We start from the raw sequence: 13,053 nt of genomic DNA, 5'->3' as shown, positions 1-13,053 counted from the left end.
AGAAACTGTTACCAAAATAACCATTGCATCGATTGCTGTATTCGTAATGACTTTGTAGCATCTATATACCTGCAAATAAAAATCTTGTAATTACTGCGTAAAAGATAATATTTTCTAAAGATGTAGTTACTTCTTTGGTTGACCAACGTACCTGTGTAAACGTCTGTCAGCAACATTTTATATTCAACTATAAATAAGCCGAACGGAGTAATTGAGAAGAGCGAAGAGGGAACTGGAAACGTCTTCTGTTTCACTTTATACCCGGAAATAAAACTCAACATAAAATTTATCTTTCACTCTTACGGATGCTATATATCTTACCAAGATATTTATATTTATTTAATGGGTTCCGAACGATTGAGAGATTAAACAGCATCTTGCTGCACTGCAATGCCACGTTGCACTACGTTATATACAAGCGCGCGCACACACGAGTGAGTGGGCAAGCGAAAGAAAAGGGCACTCAATAGTAGGAGATCTAACGTCACCATATGACCACACACAGACACTCTCGCCGGCCTTACTCCAGTTAGATTCCAAGTCACTAGAAAGACCCGTCAGACATCATGACCCCATCAGCTTCCTGTCTAGCCATGCAGTCCATGAAAATCTCCTTTCTAATGTATCTGACGCCGCTGCAATGTTGATCTCACTTCCATCAACGCCATGTATCTCGCTTTGACCAATTGTAGCTCATTTTCCAGTAGCCATCTTGGACGCCCTGTAGTTCTCTTTCGGTAATCTGAACCTAAACGACGCAGGTTTCTGTAAGAAGACTGCGAAACTTTAAGTCGGATGGAGCCGAATGAAACTTTCCATGAATAATAATAATAATATCGTCACATTAAGTTGACAATATACTACAACTTTAATAATAATAATATTTCATATATATATATATATATATATATATATATATATATATATATAAGGAAACTAAGGCAAGGTAGAAAACGCCAAAATAATTTTATCATGCAGAACATTTTAGTACCGGTTTCAGTCTTTGCGACTTTCCAAATTAAAGTAAAGCATGAAGAGCAATTAAAATTGTGGAAAAATTAAATGAAATCCTTTAAAAAATATTTCCATAGTTTTCAAATGCCTTAATAGTATTTCTTCAATTGCGTTCTATAGTTCAACGCTACTTACATTGAGCGTAGCAGAATAATGTTTAACTTTTAAATCTAATAAACCCGAAGTAAATTAAAAAAGTAAAAATAAAGAATATGGAAAATATTTTAATAAAATATATTCTATTATTTTATTATTGGTTGCAGACAGCGGCTGTGGCCATGCCGGGACACCGCCATACGCATTAATGTTTGTTTATTTTAGACTCTCTCCTTGGTCCTGTTTTTGGAAATGGTCCTGGGAAACTTCAAAACAAAAGGGGATTAGAGAATCAAATTTTGGCACAAGACCAGCAAGGTCGGAGGAGGGGGCTAGTCTATTACATCGACCTCAATGCTCAACTGGTATTATTTTATCGACCCCGAAAGGATGAAAAGCAAAGTCAACCTTGGCAGAATTTGAACTCAGAACATAAAAACAGACGAAACGCCGCTAAGCTCACAGCCTTGAAACAACTTTGATATTGATCAAATTTTCAAGTTCTGTCTTTAAAAAAAAAGTGTTTGCTCTAAAGACATATCCTTTTAATATACGGTCATAATGTTAAACTGGTTTTGAATGAAATGTCAGTTATCATTTTGGTTTAGTTTCCATTGCTGATCGTCACTGGACTGCCATCGTGCTGCTATTTCTAGCACATCAAGTGACTGTGTAGAGGCTCCCTCGCGATTTAGAGATATTCGGTAGTTACAACAAATGCCGTAGGCTTGTCAGTAAATACGTAGCAATGATTATATAATGCATTATAGTGCATAAGAGTCAATTACATGTGATTACTCGTACCGAATCTATTAATTAATCTGCCCTTATAATGCATTATATAATTACGGTCAATTAAGAATTTCCTGATAGTTTGGATATCAGAGCGTTCCTTAAAATTAGTTGGAAATTAAATTTACCTGAAACAATGTCATCTTAAGAGTCATAATAGGGAGCTTTTGACCTGTATTTCCATGGAAGGCTGTGATGAGCATGTACCACAATGATTAAAAGTAAATGGATCTTCCGTCGGTTTCGACGATGATTTCTCCAATTGTTCATTCAACGGAAACCAACTGCGAAGGCAATGTGTATAGTGCTTTCCTACAGACCAAAATCAATGAAAAAAGAGTGGTTGAGTATTCCGCAGCAATATATGTTTATAACTTAATAATCAGGCGGCGAATTGGCAGAGTCGTTAGAACGTCGGATAAAATGTTTTGCGTTATTTTGTCCGTATCCTCGCTTTCTGAGTTCAATTTCCGTTGAAGTCAACTTTGTCCCTTATTCTGAGTAAAATACTAAGGAGTTCATATAATTGACACAAACCCTTGGAGGCGTGCTCCGGAATGATCGCAAATCAGGAAGAGAATAAACACTATTTATATTGCTTAAGTGAGGTGACAGAACCGTTAGCACGTGGGACAAAATGCTTAGCGGTATTTTGTCCGTCTTTGTTTTGAAGTAAAATGTCACCGGGGTCGGTTTTGCCTTTCATCGCTTCGGGATCGATAAAGTAAGTATCACTTGAACACTGGGGATCAATGTAATCGATAAGCCTCCTTCCCCCGAAATTGCTGGCCTTGTGCCAAAATTCGAAACCAATTTTTATATTGTTTACGTTATTCTTAACTGGAAGGACAATGGCCCAGTGGTTAGGGCAGCGGACTCGCGGTCGGAGGATCGCAGTTTCAATTCCCAGACCGGGCGTTGTGTGTGTTTATTGAATGAAAACACTTAAAGCTCCACAAGGCTCCGGCAGGTGGGGTGACCCATGTTGTACTCTTTCGCCACAACTTTCTCTCACTCATTCTTCCTGTTTCTTGAGTAACGCTGCGATGGACTGGCGTCCCGTCCAGCTGGTAGGGAACACATACGCCATAGAAACCGGGAAACCGGGCACATGAGCCTGGCTGAGCTTTAAAAGGGAAAGAAAGAAAGAATGTTATTCTTAAAACACTTCAATGGGAAATAAACATGTCACATAAGTGTGGTATTGTTGTTAGCACTCCGTCGCTTACGACGACGTGGGTTCCAGTTGATTCGATCAACGGAACAGCCTGCTCGTGAAATTAACGTGCAAGTGGCTGAGTCAGTGCAGAAGTGTATGTATGTGTGTGCACGTGTGTGCGTATATGTGTGCGGTGTGTGTATGTGGAGCTATATGTGCGTTCACGTGTGTGTATGTATGCGTCTATTTACGTGTGTATGTATGTGTGTGCGTGTATATACGTGTGTGTATGTGTATGTTGTGTGTGTGGAGGTATGTGTACGTTGTATGTGCGTGCACGCATGTATGCGTTGTGTGTGTGTGTAGAGAGACATGTGCGTCCATGCGTGTGCGTACGTGTGTGTATCTGTGTGTGTGTGCGTCAATGTGCTGAGTAGTGGGACCGAACATGAAACCGCGCGGTTAGAATGCTAGCTTTTTAACCACGTAGCTAAGTGTGCCTGTTGTGGACATATACAATCAGTTTCCATCAATAGCTACGGATTTGATTAAAGTATTTATATACATCATACTTTCAACACATTCTCGACATTTTTAATAACATAGTCACAATGTAGAGTCAAACGAAATTAACCACTATAGTCTGATGGACAATTATCGTCGCTTTTTTCCAAAGTATATTCACTTCTTGACGTATAAAGAAAATAGTTTACAGTTCTCACGGAGACAGAATTGTTAAGTGCATAACAAAGAATATAGTTTTCAAAGATATTAACTCCTTTGTCTGTGTCTTCAGTTTATCTTAGATAACTTAGATATGTTTCGAACAAAAGTTGGTCCAGGCCATGTCTAACTTAATAGAACCACCTGATACGATTAGCTAATTCCTTTTAAAGTCAAGTTCCGTGGTATCGTGGTCCATTCGAGTAGGGAGTTCTCGTTGAGTGAGTTGTATCCAGGTATAAGTGGCTTATCTGGTATTCCTTGAAGAAATTTGTCCAGGTTCCGCTTAAAGGTAATGGGATCCTTTTCCTCTTTGATCTGTTTTGGGACAATGTTAAATAGGGCAGCGCCTGTTGAGGAAAAGAAATTTTGTTGCAGCGTATTTGCATGTTGTGATCCTGAATTATGTATATCATGAGTTTCTATAAACTTTCGACATTCTTTTAGTTTTCAAAATATTCGAAAAGAAATTTGGGGTGTGTCATGGTCTTTGATTTTAATGATTATAAGCAATGGAAAGGAATTACTGCATAATCTATCTTTCATATCATTCCGCTACAGTTCGATTACGTTTATAAAGCCATAGCTAGAAAGCTCTCTCTCTCTCTCTCTCACTATCTTTCTCTCTATTTCTCACTATCTTTCTCTCTATTTCTTTCTGCCTCTCTCACGCATATATTCCAACACATACACAAACACATATAGAAAGATACATACATACATTATATATATATATATATATATATTTGTATGTATATATATATGCATTTATATATATCTATATAAATAATACAGAATGGGACAAGAACGCAATATATATATGCATTTATTTATATATATATATATATATATATATATATATATATATATAGTGGCATTCCGTCGGTTGCAATTGATCCGGTCAACGAAACAGCCTGCTCGTGAAATTAATGTGCAAGTGGCCATTTAAACTACAGGCACAACAAAAACAAGAAGAAAGACTAACAAAAAGAGTACTGCATGGTTTGCCACTCCACCCTCACACCTCTGGAGCCTCGTGGAGCTTTAGGTGTTTTCGCTCAATAAAAACACACAACACCTGGTCTGGGAATCGAAACCACAATCCTACGACAGTGAATCCCCAACCACTGGGCCATTGTGACTCCACTATATATATATATATATATATATATATATATATATATATATGTATAATACTTATATATATTTATTTATATATATTTTTATTTACAATACTTGTATATATTTATTTATATACATATATATTTATATGTATGTATATTAATGCATTTATATGTGCATGCAATTGGCTCATACAGCCCGTTTCTCGGATTCTATGGAGTTTTATATCCACCTCCTGAACAAGACGCTAGTACTTCGCGGGTTTACTAATTTTTGTCAGCTGAGTCCACTGGAGCAATGTGAAAGCAAATGTTTTATTCAGGAACACAACATATCACCCGGTACAGGAATCGAAACTGCAAGCTCACGATGAGGCGTGCAATATATATTAGTGTGTGTGCGTGTGTAAGTGTAGTTGTATTTTAACACAATCTCCCTGTATACATATTAGTGTGTGTGTGTGTGTGTGTGTGCTCTTGTTTGATTTGATTTCATTGTTACAAATCATGTATGTAGGTGCAGGTTGGGCTCTGTCGATAGACGCAGACGTGGCTGTGTGGTAAGGAACTTGCTTCCGGACCACATGGTCCCGAGTTCAGTCCCACTGCGTGGCACCTTTAATAGGAGTCTTCTACTATAACCTCGGGCCAACCAAAGCCTTGTGAGTGGATTTGATAGACGAAAACTGAAGCCCTTTGTGTGTTTGTATGTTTGTGCCTCTGTCTATCCCCCACCACTGCTTGACAATCGGTGTTAGTGTGTTTACATCCCCATAACTTAACGTTTCGGCAAAACAGAAACCGGAAAAGAATAAGTAATACTGGGGTTGATTCATTCAACTAAACATTATTCTGGACGATGCCCCAGCATGGCCACAGTCAAGTAATAGATAAAAGATAACACATACATACATATGACAAGAACAAATATATAACCTCACAAAAAACTGAAACTGGTGGTGTAACCGGAGTCTTCTTCTGGCTGAATTGTCAGCACATCGGCCAAAATGCTAAGCGGAGTTCAAGTTCTGCCAGAGTGGACTTTGCTTTCCAGCATTTCGGGGTCGATAAATTAAGTACCAGTAAAATACTTAGGTCGATTTAATTGACTTAACCCCGCCACCAAAATTTCAGGCCTTATGCCAATAGCAAAAAGAAGTATTAAACTGTTGTGAAAGAAGGATACTGCCGTCGGACCTCAAAAAGCTGGCGTATTTCCATAAATTAAAGCAAAACTCCGCTGGCTATGTAGTTCTCCCATCAATTAGAACAACCACATCGACAGCAACCAGTGAATGAGGACAAACCAACATTATAATCGATGATGTTGACACATCGACTGCTATGTTTAGGACGTACTTAGGAGGAAACAAGACAGATTTCCTTGTTTAACAGTCAGGAAAAAGACCATGTGGTCACGAAGACCAGCAAAAATCAGTCTTCAAAATGGCTGAAAGTGAGACAAAAACATAATAAACCGATGCCAACTACGACCATTGATGTTTTTGAAGTAATAGAAAAATAAAACATAGTAAGAGAAAACGAGCTAAAAATGCAAAGTTGACAAAAGACACAAACCGCAAAAGTCGATCACAAACTTTCTACTATTTCTTTGCTATCACCTCTGCTTCCGTGGAATTTGTACGAGATTAGGCTTTCTTAGTCGATACTGACATCAAAATGGAGAAACCGCTCTATTGGATTGCTCGGATACGAGAAACAGCCTAAGATGACGACGATATACACACACAGTTACACACACACACAGATATATATGTGTGTGCATATATATGTGTGTGTGTGTGTATACACACACACGTATATATTACATGGTGTACTTCTAATTTAGTATATATATATATATATCATTCACATATACATACATACGTGTGTGTATATATATATATCATACATATATACATTGATATATACATACGTATATACACACACACACATATATGTATATATATATATATATATATATATATATATATATATATATATATATATATATATATATATATACACACACACACACACACACACACGATATGTTTATTTATCAATCAATTGTCTTCTTTATAATATGAATGTTATAAACGTATCTGAAATAGAACATATTTTTGATTTCGTTCCATAGTTTATCAGCCAATTGTCTTGAGAATAATATAAATATTGCGTGTGGAAGAGATTAAGTTTTCGATTCCATTGAATACTTAAAGTGCTACAACACGCGTAGAGAATAGCAGATTCTAATAGATTTTCTGTAAAGATCGATGGTTTTGCAGAATCGACAGAATGGCAAATTATATTTCTTGAAATCTTTAATTATAAAAATGTTGAGTTCAAATCCTACCAATCACTTACTTGTTTCAATCACTGCACTGCGGCCATGCTTGGGCACTGCCTAGAAGAATTTTTAATTGAATGAATCGACACCCAGGACTTAAATTTTTTGCTAAGCCCGGTGCTTATTTTATCGGTCTCTTTTGCCGAGCCGCTCAGCCATAGGACGTAAAAGCACCAACACCGGTTGTCAAGCGCTGGTGGAGGAGAAACAGAGACAAAGACTCACACACACACACAATCGACTCACAAGGCTTTGGGTCGACCGACCCGCGGTTATAGTAGGACACCTGTCTAAAGTGTCAGGCAGTGGGACTGAACCTGGAGCCATGTGGTCAAGAGGCAAGCTCCTTACCCAGTTACACCTGCTCCACTACGACAACGCCTTTCATATTTCGCAAGTTAAGAAAAAAAATTAGTAACAATGAAGCTGAAGGGATTGATTTAATTGCCTAAGCTCTCATCAAACATTTCTGACTTGACGGTTGTGAGAATTCACTGCCTCAAAGAATTTCATCAGATACGTCTTGTTTTTGTTTCTTTGTCTTTGCGTCGTGAAGTCAATTTCTACTGGTGTCGACCATGTCGCGCGCGCGCGCGTGTGCGTGTGCGTGTGCGTGTGCGTGTGCGTGTGCGTGTGTGTGTGTGTGTGTGTGTGTGTGTGTGGCGATATTTGAGATTTTGTCTAGGTGAATCGAGCCGGTGAGAACTAATCAAATTTACGTTAACACACGTAATTTGGAAAGTTCAAAACCTAGGTCCTAGATTATCCACACCTGAGTTCTACATTTATTTATTGTTCTTCCTACAGGTAAGATGGAATTTATGTTCGCCGCCTGCTAACATTTTGCCAGTATATATATACAGTGAAACTTTACTATAGCGTCTTATATTATCGACTGCTATTTCCAGTAAATATTGGTGCGTTATTGTACCACTATCTTATTTATTTAGGTGTGTGTGTGTGTGTGTGTGTGCAGGATGCGGTGAATATATTGTTGTCTAAATTATGCAAAAGTGAAAATAACATTGGCATCACATTTTAACAGATATATTTTCCGAAATTACATAAAAATATCTTGGAATACTAAAGAGTAAATCTCTTCAATAAAATCGCCATTGGCTTCAACTGCGGCCTCCAGACGACTTTGGAATCTGCTGCAACTCTTCTGGACTGTCTCCTTGTTTAAGTTGGTGAATGCTGCCATAATCCTTGCCTTCAGTTCATCTTTGGTGTTACATGCACTGTTGTTGATCTCTCGCTCATCTGCGCCCCACACATTATAATCAAGAGAGTTGCAGTCTGGGGAGATGTTATGGTGGTGTGGTCGCAGAAATTGTCTGATAGCCATGACAGGTCTCATGCTTGTGTGGCACAGTGCAGAACCCTTTTGCCAGGCATAGTCCTGTCTTCCAGCAGCCACATTCTTCACCCAGGGTAGCACAACCTCATCCAGGCAGTTGATGTAGGCCTCCGTGTTGAGTCTGAGACCGTGTGGGAGGATGAAAGGAGGCATCATTAGGGATCACTGCAAACACCATGATGTTGACTGGATGCTTGATTTTTATCACTCTCCATGCATGCATTCAGGTTGCACTATCCTCAGATTGACACCCAAACACTCTGAAATGTTCGTATTGGAGCTTCCAGTGCGAATGCCAAGCAGCACATCATCTCGTTTCCAAATTTCTGACAGAGTGAATTACGTCATGGTGTTATTTCCCTCACACACTGTGCCCAACTGAACCTAATGTACTGTGTAGTAAACAAAATCCAAAACAAATTGCATGCGCGAATTTAAAAATATAATATGGCGCCAATTTACTCATCGCACTGTGTGTGTGTGTGTGTGTGTGTGTGTGTGTGTGTGTGTGTGTGTGTGTGTGTGTGTGTGTGTGTGTGTGTGTGTGTGTGTGTGTGTGTGTGTGTGTGTGTGTGTGTGTGTGTGTGTGTGTGTGTGTGTGTGTGTGTGTGTGTGTGTGTGTGTGTGTGTGTGTGTGTGTGTAAATATATACACACACACACGTATATACACACACGCATATATATATATACACACACACACACACACACACACATATATATGACGAGCTTGCGCACAGTTTCCATCTACCAAACTCATTCACAAGGCTCTGGTCGGCCCGAGGTTGTATAACTATATAGTAGAAGACGTTTGTACAAGATATACCCTCAGTGAGACTAAATCCGATACCACATAACTGCGAACTTCTTAACCACACAGAATTGCCTGTATTACACACACACACACACACACACATACGAAGCAGTAATATAAAGATATCGATCCAGACATCTCACCCGGTTATCTATGAAATTACTATTTTTCTTCTAATGTTGGAAACCACTCATTCATTCGCTTTCATTTTACTCCTCGTAATTATCTTACTTAAATATTATTTCTATATCTTGTTACTGTCGTCGTTATAGTTTTCTCTTATTTCAAACTTTTCTGTTAATCTGTTTATTACTGTTGTTATCGATATTATTTTCTTTATATCTTTTTCTTTATTCCTGCAAATTTTGGTTTTCTTATACTTTTCTTTTCTCTTCTTGATATTCCTATCATTTCAAGTGTTCTTTTTGCTTTCACTTTCTCTTTCAGGTCGTTGTTTGAGCATGAAAGGAAAACTATTACAAACGCATAGAAACGCGATTGGCAGAACTAAAGCTACATTAACGCTTACCCTATCAGATCAACACGAAACAAAAGTAGTAAATGCTACTTTGAAATATCGACAAGGGTGGATGTATACAACAGTTCCGTGCTGGATGGTGGATAGCAAGGAACTCACTTTCCACCTAAGCACGGCCTAATGAACTAGCTCTCATTAAGGTTTGTAATATATATATATCATCGCTGAAGTATAACATCCACGAGGTGTTATCAAGATGGCGGACTTCGTATTGGCAGATATAGAACTATGTTGTTAATGGTAATAGTTTGATATTTGATTTAATGTAACTTTTCTGTGTTCAAACAGATCCGCTGCAAGCTATGTATGTGTGTATGTATTTCCATATATATGTATGTCTATATGTATACATATATACACACAGGCACTCACACACACGCACACGTTATATATATATATATAGATAAATATGTATATATGTATATATACACACAGTTCGTACTTCCAGGAAAGCCACATTATGTTGGCAAATAGCCTTTACTTTAAAGAGATGTTACTATATATATATAGCACATACATATATAGTATAATATATATATGTATGTGCTTGTGTGAATATACAATTCCTGGTTATCTTGTATCCAGCGAAATGTACGTCTGCGACTAATATTACTGTTTATCGATATATATGTGTGTGTGTGTGTGTGTGTGTGTGTGTGTGTGTGTGTGTGTGTGTGTGTGTGTGTGTGTGTGTGTGTGTATATAAATATATGTACATACATATATATGTGAGTGTACATACATATCTGTGTGTATATATATGTGTGTGTGTGTGTGTGTGTGTGTCTACATATATATATACACACATTTTCATACAAATATATATACGTACATATACGTTTATATATATGTATAAATATATATAAGCATATACATATGTAATCTTTTATGTGTGTGTGTGTGTGTGTGTGTGTGTGTGTGTGTGTAAATATACGTTTATATATATATACATACACACATTTACATATGTATGTATATATATATGTATGTATATACGTATCTGTGTATATACATATATATATACATATATATATATATAGGAATGTTTACATGTATATATTGATATAAATAAAACAAATATATATGCATGTATATACATGCATAAATATAATACATATATGTATGTAAGTGGGTAGGTAGGATATATGTGTGTATATTGAACACCATTGTTATCTCTTTAAGTAAATGTGGCGATGTCTACAGCAGCTAATATTCAGATATTTATCGATATTAATGTATTTATATGTGTGTATATGTGAGTGCATGTGTATCAATATATATGTGTTTAAATTTGCATACATACATGCATAAATAAATATGTACGCTCATATTTATATATATATATATATATATATATATGTGTGTGTGTGTGTGTGCATGCTTATATATATATATATATATATATATATATATATACACACACACACAAACATATATACAACATACACACACACACACATATATATATATATATATATATATATATATATATATGTATTTGTACACTTATTTATAAGTATTAAGTTTTGTATATAGACAATAAAAGATCTCTATTTAATACTTTTGCTTCTTAATGAAAAGCGACCAACAAATTTTGATTACATATATTATGGTATCGATTTCTGACAATTAATAAAATTGTATTGGTTTTTATTTACTTGCTTCAAATTAAATAAATTATCGTTTCACATTTCGGAGAATGTGTTATTTTCTGTAACAAAACTGATTATAATGTTACATTTGTTCTTTACAGGATGAAATATTGCATACCTACATGATCACATACACAGACACCTACACACATACACAAACACCATAAGCACACACACACACAGACGTATGAGAATACATACATATATACACATACACATACATACATACGCAAGCACACAACAACGTCTCAAACAGACAAACGCTGTCTCCATAAGAGACTAAGTGAAAACTCATTGAAAATGTTGCAAATAGCAACGAAAGAGCTTTTGCTTAACCAAGTGAAACGAACAGCTAATTTGTTAGTTGTGTGTATTTAACCAATTGACTAATAATAAAGAAGTTGAACTGAATCAGTGCCAGTGTTAATAATATTGTCATAACTGTCTAGACACAACAAAATTTGTACATACACATAATTTATTTGTGGGTTAACAAGGCAACCAATGGTTTCGTAGAGGAGATCTTCACAATTGTTCGAGCATGCGACAAGGAAGCGGTAAAACTCGTCTCCGTTTCGGATTATTCGCATCCAAGACGTATTACCTTATGTCTGTTTTAATAAAATTTATGTACATATTTTCTCATGTATTTTATTTGATTTTTCACTTCAGCATTTGCTGTTAGATGCTTTTGTTTGTTTTCTTTTTAAAATTTATGCTTGTAAAGCTTAGAGGATTTTTTTCATTAATTTCTTAAAATACCGCAAAAACGTAACTCTCTCTCTCCCTCTCTCTCTTTATCACTTCAGGTAATTAAAATATGTTTGTAACATATTTCAGCTTTTAAAGGCGAATTCACTGCAGTTACCGTGGAGACGTACGTATTGGTCTGTAAGTCTGTCTAGTTCTGTCCGCTATCGGATTCCCAGACTCGTTTGTAGCCCTTTAGCCGTATTCAATATATATAATATGGACGTTCATATTATTAGATGCTCCTAGCATCTGATGGGGTTAACGAGTCCTGCGCGTTCACGAAACTAGGTCATGTGGCCGTAAAAAGGAAGAGAAAAGTGGAATGATGACACCTTGTTCTCTGAACCGGAAGATTGTTAAGATCTAAATGTATATATGCATATATAAATATATGCATATATATATTCATATATATATGCATATAAATATATACATATAAATATATACATATAAATATATATGCATATATATATATATGCATATAAATATATATATGCATATAAATATATATATGCATATAAATATATATATGCATACATATAAATATATATATGCATATAAATATATATATGCATACATATAAATATATATATGCATATAAATATATATATGCATACATATAAATATATATATGTATATATATATGCATACATATAAATATATATATGCATATAAATATATA

At 36.1% G+C, this 13,053-nt stretch overlaps 1 protein-coding gene across 1 annotated transcript in view; it reads left to right on the top strand.

Annotated features, from left to right (window-relative positions):
• Nucleotides 1-12,259, top strand: part of LOC106882828 (inter-alpha-trypsin inhibitor heavy chain H3) — a 39,210-nt gene extending 26,951 nt beyond the window's left edge. Inside the window, exons 5-6 of the mRNA XM_089363372.1 lie at nucleotides 9,876-10,106; nucleotides 11,720-12,259. Of these exons, the coding sequence (XP_089219498.1) occupies nucleotides 9,876-10,087 (212 nt within the window). The 3' untranslated portion in view covers nucleotides 10,088-10,106; nucleotides 11,720-12,259. The remainder of the gene's footprint in view (nucleotides 1-9,875; nucleotides 10,107-11,719) is intronic.
• The last annotated feature ends 794 nt before the right edge of the window (nucleotides 12,260-13,053 follow it).

The sequence above is a fragment of the Octopus bimaculoides genome, chromosome 15 (assembly GCF_046866305.1).
Source record: "Octopus bimaculoides isolate indiv1 chromosome 15, ASM4686630v1, whole genome shotgun sequence".
In the NCBI taxonomy this organism is placed as follows: Eukaryota; Metazoa; Mollusca; class Cephalopoda; order Octopoda; family Octopodidae; genus Octopus; species Octopus bimaculoides.
The sequence above is the reverse complement of the archived record's forward strand: the minus strand, read 5'-3'. Positions and strand labels throughout refer to the sequence as shown.